Source organism: Balaenoptera musculus, chromosome 15, assembly GCF_009873245.2.
Source record: "Balaenoptera musculus isolate JJ_BM4_2016_0621 chromosome 15, mBalMus1.pri.v3, whole genome shotgun sequence".
NCBI classification, from domain to species: Eukaryota; Metazoa; Chordata; class Mammalia; order Artiodactyla; family Balaenopteridae; genus Balaenoptera; species Balaenoptera musculus.
Genome location: NC_045799.1, coordinates 80,942,673 through 80,954,392, shown reverse-complemented (window position 1 = coordinate 80,954,392; position 11,720 = coordinate 80,942,673). Strand labels below are relative to the sequence as shown.

At 55.3% G+C, this 11,720-nt stretch overlaps 1 protein-coding gene across 1 annotated transcript; it reads left to right on the top strand.

Moving 5' to 3' along the window:
• Positions 1-788: 788 nt before the first annotated feature.
• MUC3A (mucin 3A, cell surface associated) lies at positions 789-4,869 on the top strand. The gene is made up of 9 exons (XM_036826793.1): positions 789-917; positions 1,031-1,089; positions 1,693-1,841; positions 2,243-2,308; positions 2,658-2,820; positions 2,990-3,166; positions 3,256-3,345; positions 3,630-3,681; positions 3,851-4,869. The coding sequence occupies exons 1-9, from the start codon at positions 789-791 to the stop codon at positions 3,890-3,892; spliced, it is 927 nt and encodes a 308-aa protein (XP_036682688.1). The 3' UTR covers positions 3,893-4,869.
• Positions 4,870-11,720: the final 6,851 nt, after the last annotated feature.

Genomic DNA, 11,720 nt, shown 5'->3' with positions numbered 1-11,720 from the left:
CACTTTCTTTCCTGGGACCTCCTCCCAGTCTGGGCTGCTTCGAGTTGCATTAGGTTCTAATTTCTGCTGTAACAAATTACCACAAACTTAGCAGATGAACATTTCAAATTTATTATTGTACAATTCTGTACATTAGAAGTCTGACATGAGTCTCACAGGGCTAAAATCAAGGTGTTGGCAGGGCTGGGTTCTTTCTGGAGGCCCTAGGAGAGAATCCATCTCTTTGCCCTTTCCAGGTTTGCAAGTGGCCCACATTCCTTGTCTCAAGGCCCCCTCGCTCCATCTTCAATGACAGCAACTTTGCATCTCTGTGCCTTTTTTCCATACTCACATCTTCCTCTGACTGATTCTGACTTCTGCTTCCCTCTTCCACTGCTAAGGACCCTTGTGATAATACTCGGACCACCCAGATAGTCCACATTAATTTTCCCATAATAAAGTCAGCTGGTTAGTACCCTTAAATCCATCTACCACTTTGATTCCTCCATGCCATGTAGCATAAGATATTCCCAGGTTCTGGGGATTAGACATAGGCATCTTTGGGGGCCGTTATTCTGCTTCCCACTGGGGCAGACGTGGGAGAGACTACAGGCCTGACTGCTGGACATCCTGACTTCCAGTGTTTCTCACATCTCAGGACAACTCATTCCAGAATTCCTACCTCTCTCCCTCCTGCTGTTCAGTCAGTTCTCAGGGAACATGGAGAGGGGCCACGGGAGCAGCCTCTGGGTCAGGGTGGTGGTGGTGACGTCAGACAGGAGTGGATGGTGAAGTGACCAGAGCAGGGAATGTTGTGTGCAGACAAAGTGGACACTGAAGTGGGCATGGAGGTTTCTGTCAACAAGGAGTTCTCCCCGGACCTCAATGACAACTCTTCTAAGGCCTACAGGGATTTCACGGACACCTTCCGGGATCAGGTGAGGGGGAAGGGGAGGGAACTCAAAGGTCTGCCCCTGGAGTTGAGCTTGGGTCCCTGGGTACCCTCTGGTATGGATGTTCAGATGTGAGCCCAGGATCCTTGGCATTTCAGATGAAGAAGATTTACCAAAATGTGCAGGGGTTCAAGGAGGTGGTGATCCTTTCTCTGAGGTAGGAGACCCTTCTGGCACTGTGGAGACAGTGTCAAGTGGTGGGGGGGATGAACTAAGAAGTGCTGGAGAAGACATCCCTTGCTTTTGGAATCATCAGATGTCATAAAGAGAGGGATGGAGTGAGGATGCAAACGAAGCACTCTGTAGAGGATATTTTGCAATCATTTTCTGGAGTCATTTCTCTGTAGGAGGGATGTCACCCCTACTCTCAAAGCATGTTGGAAGGTGAATGATTCAGTGGGACAAACAGGGAGGTGGTGCATGAGGGATGGTGCCTGGTATCTGGTCTATAGCTGGTCTCTCTCTAGTTGGCACCTGGTCTGCTGGATGGGTCAGCAAGAGGGAGGCAGAGAGCCCAGGAGGGCCTGGTTTGATTATGGCTTGAGGCAATGCCAAGAGAATGTCAATCATTCCTTGTCCCGCCTACTCAGGCTGACAAAGGCAGAGATGCTGGACATAATGTGTCTGGAATCCCAGCTCAATGCCCACTTCCTGCCAACACCCGTATAGTTGTAGTTGGTCTGGAAGTGCCCTTCTACAGACCTATGATGGCCTGGGCCTGGGCACCTTTTAAGGCTCCCTGCCCCCTTGCCCCCCTCAGGAATGGCAGCATTGTTGTGGACTATGTGGTCCAGCTGGAGTTACCCTTCAGCCCCCAGCTGGAGAGCGAGTATGAGAAGGTGAAAGTGGCCCTGAAGGAGGAGCTCCAGAATGTCAGCCAGAATGAGACCGGCTGCCAGAAGGACCAGGGTGAACAGAAGCTGGGGGCCTTGGGCTGGAGGGAGGGGTCAGGGTCACAGCCACCATCCCAGCCTGCTCCAGCTCAGACAGGGTCCTTCTGGGGTCAGGTGCCAGCCCTGTGGTACCTCTGGCAGGTTGGGAGAAGAGACACAGGTCCCCAGCCAACTGGGTCAAGGATGGGGCTAAGGAGGGGCTCACCAGAACCTGGGTGCTGTGGAAGAGACAGTTCTGCTCAAGGTTTCCAGGGTGGCTGAGGACCCCTGACTATTCGGGGGACATGAGGGAGTCCAAAGGGGTCTTCCCTTGTTGCCCATTCACACCTCCTCCATACTGACAGAGCTCTCTCTGCCCCTCCCTGTGCCTCCCCCCAATTCCACCTGTGCCTGTGTGTCCCCTCCCCCCGCCCCCAGTCTTGTGTTTTAAGCCTGATTCCATCAAGGTGAACAACAACACCAGGACGGAGCTGTCCCCGGAAGGTGAGAGGTAGGGCAAAGGGCTAAGTGGCTCCAGGAGGCCATAACCCCTCCCACAAGGGACATCTGTCCACTGAAATTCCCTAGGGAGGACGGGGAGACCTTTTGGGGAGGCAAGTGACATGAACCTGGCAATGCTGCCTGCCTGGCCCTTGTTAGTAACTTCCACCTGAGGACCAGCAGAGAAGGTGAGGGGCCTGCCCTTCCCTCATCTAATCCCAAGGTCCACCCCTCGACACCCCACCCTCGGAAATGTAGTCCTCCTCATCCATTTTCAGAGTCATTTCATAGCCTGGCCCCAGAGTAGAGTGGATGAAGTCTTTGCCTCTGCAACCCCCTTCCTATCCCACAGCCATCTGTCGCAACGCTGCTGCCGTGGGCTACGAGGATTTCTACTTCCCCTTGGTGAAGGGGAACAAGCTCCGCTGTGTCACCAAATGCGCGGCGGGCGTGGACGGCGCCCTCGACTGTCATCAGGGCCAGTGCGTTCTGCAGAGGACAGGTCCTTCTTGCCGGTGAGGCCCCGCCCACAGCCAGCTGAGCCAATCACCCGACCCCGCTCAGCCGGCCCCGCCCCCTGGCCCCCGGGTCACCCACCTGCTAGTACCTGCGTGGTCCAGGGGCACTAGCGGACCAGGCCCGGGAGGTGGTGAGGGCGTGTGACCTGTGACACGCTCCCCGCAGCTGCTTCTCCACGGACACGCACTGGTTCTCGGGCCCGCGCTGCGAGGTGGCCATCTCCTGGAAGGCGCTTGTCGGAGGCCTGGCGGGGACCGCGGCGCTGCTGCTGCTGCTGCTGGTGGTGGCGCTGAGCGTCTTCGTCGCGCGCTCGTGGAGGAGGGGCGGCCAAGGCGGAGGCCTGTGAGTGCGCTGGAGGTGGAGGGCTGAGGGCCGCAAAGGGGTCCCAGACCGGGCGGCCCTGCCCTGACGATGCGGCGCCCGCCCGGCAGGTCCTGTGACGACAGGAAGTGGTTCGAGACCAGTGATGAGAACACCGTGGGGACTTTTTCTAACTCGGGCTTCGAGGATGACAGAACAAGTGAGTCCTGTCTCCTGGGGAAGGGAGACAGGGGCTTCCCTGGGTACCATTTTGGCCTGGGCAGGACGGGAGGACCTCTCTTGCCCAAGACAGGCATATACCTCTTGCCCCAGAGTTTGCCTCGTGGCTTCCGCACCCCCTTCTAAGGCCCAGGTCGTGCACAGGCCGTCCCCGCAGGGCAGGCGCAGGGGCACAGGAGCCCCCTTGGCCCTGCCTTCCTGACGTTTCCTTCCCTCCCCACCTCTTCCCTCTCCCTCCCCCTGTTCTCTTTTCTCTCTCTCTATTTAAAGATGAAAACTTCTCTGTGGCCTTGGAGAACGTGGACACTAATATGACGGTGAGGGGGCAAGGGGGGGTGATGGTAAGCAGCGCTCCCAGGTCCAGCTCCCGATGCCCCCCTTCTCAGGCCAGGGGCTGGGCAGGGACAAGGAGGCGGTGACCTCCTAGCCGGCCCCTGCTGGGGTGGCTTCCTCTTCTCATTGCCTGTCTCACAAATTCTGTGGCAGTTGCACTTCCACAAACCTGAGGTGACCTTGACCTCACTGTGAGCCCCACACTGCCTTCTCCACGCTGCCCCGGACAGTGGAGGGAACCATCTGCACTGCCTTTGAAGAGATGGCCGTGGACTCCTGAGGCTCAGTCTCCTGGTTTCCTTGGGCAGCATCAGACTTCACCCTGACCCCTATCCTTCTCCCGACTTGTGTGAAACCCACCTGGAGACCCAGTTCAAATCCAGGCTCTTCCACTGTGGGACCTTGGGCAAGTCAGTCACTTCTCTGAACCTCGGTTTTGTCACCTGTAAAATGAGTGTGGCCCACTCGTCCTGATACCTTGTGGGATTATTGTGAAAACCAGATGTGCTTGGTCAGACCTCTGTCCCAATGCACCTTCCTGTGTTGGCCCTCATGCTTATATGGCTTCTCTGAGATCCCCAATCCCCATATCCTTCCCCAGGGCTCAGGCCTCCATTTCTCCTTTTCCTGTGTTCATCCCTACTGCCGGGTCCTCACCGTGTGCATGTAACCAGCCTGCAGCCTGCCCCATCCTCCTACCCTCTCCTTATATAACTCCCCGCTGCACCCCTTGCCCCCATCCCTTAAACTTTCTCCCCTCTGAACCCACTTCTTAAGTCACTCCTCCCCCACACCCCAGCGCCCAGCCCTGCATCTCCCCCAGTTTCCGTGCTTTCCCCTTCCCCATCCTTGTACCCTCAGCCCTAAATACCCCCCTGCCCCCCGCATCTCAATGCCCCAGTCCTAAATCCTCCCTCCTACTCATCCCCCATCCCTAGCTAGGTACAGATGCCCTCTGCATCTTAGGACCCCCAGGTCGTGCTCCCTCGGCCAGGTCCCCCATTCTGAGGCTCCATTATTCCTGTCACCCCCCAAGGCCCTGGATCCCGGTGGGTGGGAGTGGGAGGTAGGTTTCCCCAGGTCCCTGAGGATGAGAGGAAGTGGGGTCCTGAGGCGGGAAAGCTCCTCCAGGGCCTCCTCCTCATTCCCCTGACTCTCCCTCCCCTCCCTCAGTGCTTGCCCCCCGTTCCTACCCGCTTCCCCGCCCCCTCCTCCCTTCCTCTCCCTGGTCTCACCCCCATCCCCACAATAACCTCTGAAGACAGAAGCCCCCAGCCTCCTTTGCAGGAAGACCTCACTCACCTGGGGACAGGAAGTCTGCAAGTCTCCAGTTCTCCCAGCTGAACATAATATAGCATTTATTGTAAAAGAAACGGCTCTGTGTCTTTCTCTTTCTCATGCTCTGGTGCTTCCACTCAGTTGAGGAACAAGGATGTCAGGAGATGTAGGAGGGCCTGGGAGCCCAGGTTTCTCCCAGCGAGGAATGAAGGGTTCCGTGGGCAGCTCTCAGGGACCATGACCGTCCTCAAAGGGAACGTCGAGATTGGAGGACCCATTTTCTCAGGGGGTGGGTGGGAGCAGGTGGTGGGAGCCTGTTGGGTTTGTCATCTGTGCCCCTTGACGTTAAGAGCTTCTGGCTGAGTCAGGGAGGTGGGTGACTCCAGCTGAGTCAGCTGTCATTGGCGCTGATGTGTAAGCCGGGCATCCCGAAAGACCTTGAGACTACAAACCTGGGTGACGGACACACTCACGCCAGGGCCTGCCATGCCTGGGGCTGGGGCCCTCTTGTTCCCACTTTTGTGGGCAGCAGCAGGCTGTCGGACTGAGCTGAGGGTGGTCAGGGCTGGCAGAACGAGGTTCTTTGGGTGGGGGTGTCGGAACGGCCCCCGGGACCTTTGTCCAGGACAGGAGAGAGGCTGGCAGTGACCAGTGTGAGGGTAGAGACCAGGACCAAAAAACCTCAGGTGTGAGTGGGAGTCCCACCCAGGAGAAGCACTGGTGGTCAGAGGTGGCCCGGGGGAAGGCGCTGCCCTTCTTCGGAAGGGGCCAGCTCGAAGTGGGTGATGAGGAAGGAAGGCCCGAAGGGGGGCCTCTTGGGAGTGAGGGCGGAGGGTCCTTCACTTGGCCTGGTCCGTCCGGCAGCTCCTTCTAGGGTTCCGTCGACCCTCCCTCCATAGTCACCGTCTCCCTGCGGTTTCTTGGCCCTCGCATCTTGGCAACCATCACACACTGTCACGCCTCTGTTTGCCTGTCCCTTCCTCCTGCCCTGCCCCTCCCATGACTCTGGCTTCCGCACTATAGAGACCCCGCGGAGGGAGGTTCAGGTCTCTTAGAGAGGAGGAGGGTTGACCGGCTGCCCTTTGGCCAACTCCCCGTGTCACCCACCAACCCCATCGTCTCACCTCCACCCAGGGCCAGGCAGTGTCCTTCCCGAGGCAAAGGTCTCCGGGGTCCTTTATATAGCTGATCCCTCCCTGGGAGGCACTCGTTTCTTAGTTTCTCCTGACGTGGGAAGCTCCTGCACCCAGGGCCTCACTCTCAGGGAGATGCTGGTGACCTGGATCCTGCCAGTGGCTCTGTGGCTCTGGGTGCCCAACACTGCCACATCCACGACATCAGGTGAGTGAGATACAGGCCGAGCTCCCCGGTGGTCCCGGTGTGTGCCGGCCTCAGGCAGGGCTGCAGGTGGCTTAACCCTCCCTTCTTCCTTCCCTCCCTCGCTTTTCAGGGGAGGGGGCTGCCCAAGGGCTGGACACTCAGGCCATGACCTCATCCTGCCTTTGGGAGCTAAAGGGGTCAGTCACCCTGGAGACCCGCGGGTGAGGAGGAAGGGGCCCGGACTGTGCGGTGCTGTTGAGAGTTTGCACCAAGCCCCACGCCGGGGCTGAGTGGGAGCTGGAACCCACCCCTTCTGTTCTCCAGGCTTCCCCCTGGGAAAACAGGGGGCTCTGCCTGCCCTCATCCTGGGGTCTGCACCAGCCCAAGGGTCGGCTCTTTGCAAACCTCACAGAGACACTGCACAGGCTGCCAGCCCTGGCCAGGGAGGGCAGGAGTCCACGGGGTGTCCAGCAGCTTCCCTCCTTGCCTGGGGAGAGCCTCAGGGGTGCCAGGGACAGCCCCCCTAGTTAGAAATGGCTGAAGGGCTGAGGGGGAGACAGACTCTGCGGTCCGTGTTAAACCTTTTCACGACCATTTGTCTGGGAAGAGACTGGTTACAAGCTGATTCCCATGGGTTCCCTCATGCGGAACAGACTTCCTGATTCCCCGGAGACAGGGAGGTGCCCCTGGGAAGGGGTGGGCAGGGCAGATGCTGGGGTGAAGGGCATTGGGGGAGTGAGCCCAAGGTGCCAGGTGAAAGAGGCATCTCTTGTGTTGAAGGACCTGCAGGGTGTGTGATGGGCGGTGGTGAGTGTGTGGGTGGGTGGGAGGGTGGGAGCTGCGGCCGGGGGTCTTGGAGGTCTTCAGGGCGGCTGTGAGAGAAGCCACGCAGGAACTTAGGCCCTTAGAGGCCACCTCAGCCGGCCATGCCTTAATGTACTTCTTCCTCCCCTACCAAGACATGTTGGGGGCAGCGGCGCTGGCTGGGAGAAGCCAAGGGGAGAGGAGCCAGGACTGGGGGTGTGAACTTCGTGGCTTTAGGGACGTTATGAAAATATGTTAATTACAGACATTTTAGCCTTAAGCTAATACACAGAGAAAAGGAAGCTATGGAAAGGGGTGAACCTTAGGAGGGGTCCGCCCACCCCTGCTCCCCAGGCAGATGCTGAGGAGAGGGATGGTGGGGATGGTGATGAAGGACCCAGACATCAGCAAGGGCGTTGCCTCTGCTTCTCCCGCCATGCCTTAGAGAGAGCCACCCACACAAGCAAAGACCCCTGTTGGCAAGGTGCTCATAATTGCATGGAAAAGATCGTGCTGAATCCATTAGCACGCCAAGGAGTCAAAAGCCATCAGGAGTGGGGAGGTCAGGCAAGTAGGGCCATTCCGGGGGACTCCAGGTCTGATGATACCCCAAGGCCCCCAGCCCCCGACTCGCAGAAGGCTCTGCTATTTACAAAGCCATTTCAGAGCATGTAGCCCGTATGACTCTCATCAGGAAAATTATGAAAGGAAAGGAAGGCAGACAGGAAAGAGAGACTCAGAGAGGGTGAGTGACTTACCTGGGACCAGCGTGACCCATGATTATATGATAATTAGCGTGACCTCACCCATATGATACTAGATTTGTGCTGCCCTGACCCCGCACTGGAGGCCCTCAGCCCTCTGCAATACCTCCATCCCACTGCGTGCATTCTGGGTCCTCGGGGAGGGGCTCAGAAGTCAGATCAGGGACCGCTGGTGGCATATGTGGTTTTCTTTGTTTCTCATCTGCTGCCTCCTCTTGGTACCCCAGTTCACCAAGAGGACTGATGAAGTCTTGGACAAGTGAACAGTGGGTAGAAGGAATGGCAGCCTGAGAAAGTAGAAAAACACTGCAGGGCTGTGCAGGGGAGTCGAGGTGTAGGAATGTCCCAATGGTGAGGGCCATGTGCCCGGTGGGGAAAGCAGGTTGGTGAGGGAGTACCTTTGGGTAACAGGAGCATCAAAACCAGGTGGAGGCTTTTAGACACCAGAGGACCTCCAAGGACAGAGCAGGGGTGGGTCACCCCTGCCAGGACAGATGCAAAGAGGGACGTTGGGAGCCATCTTGGCATGAGGCCATGGGGGTCCAGCTGGGAACCCAACTTCCTTGGAAATGGAGAGGAAGGTTCCTCTTGATGATGGGCACCAAGGTAGATGGTTCTAGAACCTGCGTGACTGGGGAGCAGGAGATTCTTTTTGGTGGTTGGCAAAGGGCTCCAGGCAGGCCTGTTGAGCTTGGAGTGAGCATGGAATTTCTGGATGGAGCTTTCCTAGAGGCCTGGGACTCAGGAAGGAGGACAAAGATAGGGACATGGTCTAGAATTCTCCATTCTCCATGCGCTGCAAGGGCCGCAAAGACCACACAACACTGGGGATCAACATGAGGGTTGGAGTCTGTGTCCTGTTTTGTGTACATGAAGTTCCAAAGTGTTCCTAGGAAGGGTGGGGGAGAGGAGCTGCTCAGGATGGCAGCAGGGAACAGGGTCCAAGTGCAAGGGCCCCAAGGGGTCAGAGTTCTGGAGTCCAGAAAGGTGAAAGTGGAAGTGGAAACGTTCAATGTATAAAACTGTGGTGAAGGCCACAACAGATTTGTTCACAGTAGACAAAGGGGCAACCTTTGAAACGTAGGTGATGTAAATTTAGAGCAATTAAAAGGAAGCAGTGTTTTACGCAGAGTAATAAACTTACTCATTCAGCAAACACAGGAGACCTGGCTCTGCCCAGGTAGGTACTCTGAACCAGGCAGGATGAATAAGCCAGTTTATAGTCTTGTTTATTAGACGGAAACACGGGAACGGGGCAGAAAGAACCACAACCCAGGGCTGGTGCTGAGGCTCCGAGAGGGGCCCCAGTGGAGGAGGGTGAAGGGGGTGCCACTCAGAGGCTGTCCGCCTGGGCTGATCCGGGAGCCTGTAGGGAGAGGTGACACTGGAGTTTGCTGGCTGACGGGGAGTACAGGGAGGAAGTAGTAATAGGTGCTCAAAGGCTTTAGACAATTTCAGAACTGACAAAGCCATACGTAGCTATGGACAGAACTGGAATAGTGACAAACAGACTCCCTGGGTACAACACATCAGGAAGCCATGCCTCCCGTTGTCTGGGTATGACACTAATGATCAAAACTGCTGGTGTTCATTGAGGGCCTACTATATGCTAGACGGTGTTCTAAATGATATCTCAGTTAAATTTCCCAGCAATCCTGGGAAGAAGTACTGTTACTGATTTCTGTTTTATACATGGGGAAACTGAGGCACGGAGATGCTAACTAACTATTTCAAGGCTTCCCACCTGTCAGGTGGAGGAGCCAGGATGGGAACCCACGCTGGCAGGCTCCAGAGCCCACATTCCTTACCACTCGCTCTAACTGGGGGTGTCCATGTGTGTTAGTTTCCTGAGGCTGCTACAACAAATTACCATAAACTTGGTGCTTCAAACAACAGAAATTTATTCTCTCATAGCTATGGAGGCCAGAAATCCGAAATAAGGTATCATCAGGGCCTGGTCCCTTCCAGCTTCTGGTGGTTCTTGGCGTTCCTTGGCTGTGTGGCATCACTCCAACCTCCGCCTCTGTCTTCTCGTGGCCTGCTTCCCCGTTTGTGTCAAATCCCCCTCGCCTTTCTCTTATAAGGACACCAGTCATTGGATTTAGGGCCTGCCCTGAATCCAGGCTGATCTGATCGTGAGATCCTTACCTTAATTACATCTGCAAAGACCTTATTTCCAAATAAGGTCACACTCAAGGGTATGGGGGTTAGGACTTGGACATATCTTTTGGGGGGACATAATTCAACCCACTCTACCATGCTTCTACAGCAATCAGAGCAACAGCCCTTCAGGGAGGCAGTGGGCAGGGGCAGGGGCAGGGGCAGGTGGCACTGGCTGCTGGTGCTAGAAAGCCGGGAAGCTCATTCATTCGCCACAGGTGTGTGCACGGCAGGGGGTGGGGGGCGGAGGCGAGGTGGCCCCGGCCTTGTATCACCCCTAAGGCGACTCTGCCAGGTGGGAATGACCTTACAGAAAAGGAGACAGGCCCAAGTCACTGAGGTCGTGTGTGGCAGGGCTGAAAGTACACCCAGGATGGAGTGACACAGCCTAGTGGCCCCCACATGGCTTCTCTTGTAGGATATTCTAGAACAGTGGTCCCCATCCTTTTTGGCGCCAGGGACCGGTTTTGTGGAAGACAGTTTTTCCATGGACAGGGGGTGGGGAGCAGGGGGATGGTTCAGGCGGTAATGCGAGCAATGGGAAGCGATGGGCAGTGGCAGATGAAGCTTCGCTCGCCTGCCCGCGGCTCACCTTCTGCTGTGCGGCCCAATTCCTCACAGGCTGCGGACTGGTAGCGGTCCACGGCCCGGGGGTTGGGGACACCCCTGTTCTAGAATGAGAAGGGTGGTGAAGGCAGGCATCATTCATCCCCATTTTCCGGGGGAAATGGAAGTTCAGAGAGGTTAACTGCACAAGATGCCGTAGCTGGGTAGCACCTGCCCTCACAGGTGTGTCCCCCGCTCCACACCCCACCCTTCAGGGCTGCTCCCATGGACCCCGCTGAATCACCACAAGCAGAAACGTGTTTTGGAGGTGGTAGGAGGGGACCGTCTTATATCGAGGTGGCGATCTTCAGACTTGTCCCAGGGTGTTTTCAAGGGCTTTTTCCCAAGAATGCCACCAAGTGAAAAACTTGCCTGGCAAACCAGCTGCCTAACTCAAATGATTATCTTTTAAAGAAAGGAGCAATAAGAACTGTACACAGGACAAGAAAGTAAAATTTTACTTCTTTGGTAGGAGAGCTGGTGTCTTGGATGGCTAGTGTAACACAGACATTAGATCATTTTTGTTAAAGTATTTTGATCACAGAGGTGTGGGGAATCCCAGTTTGGGAATTATTAGTGATTTTGCATGGGTTCTCCAAGGTACTGGGCACACCTAAGTTTTAATTTTTACAGCATATGCATTTATTATATTTAGATATTATATCATGAATACCTATTTATGGTAGAACATTTAGAAAATACAGACAAACAAAAGGAGGAAAATCTCTCTTAAGTTTACCACTCAGATAAACATTGCTAACATTTTGGTCTTTTTCTGAATAGGTATTTAGATTTATTCTATGGGCAGTCTCTGTTTCAATGGCTGATTAATATTCTATTTTATGGAATACCCTAGTCATCTAACCGGTCTCCTATTCTTTTATTCTTGGACAGGTTTTCCCCAATTTTTCATAGATAATGATGCAATAAACCTTCTCGTAAAAAATTTTTTTAAAAAATCTGCATCATATTACTTTAGGGTCAGTAACTAGAAGTGGAATCATTAAAGTGTTATGACTCTGCCACGATCCCTGATGCACATTTTCAAATTATCCTTTAGAAATATGATATTAAGCTAACGTCCATCAGCA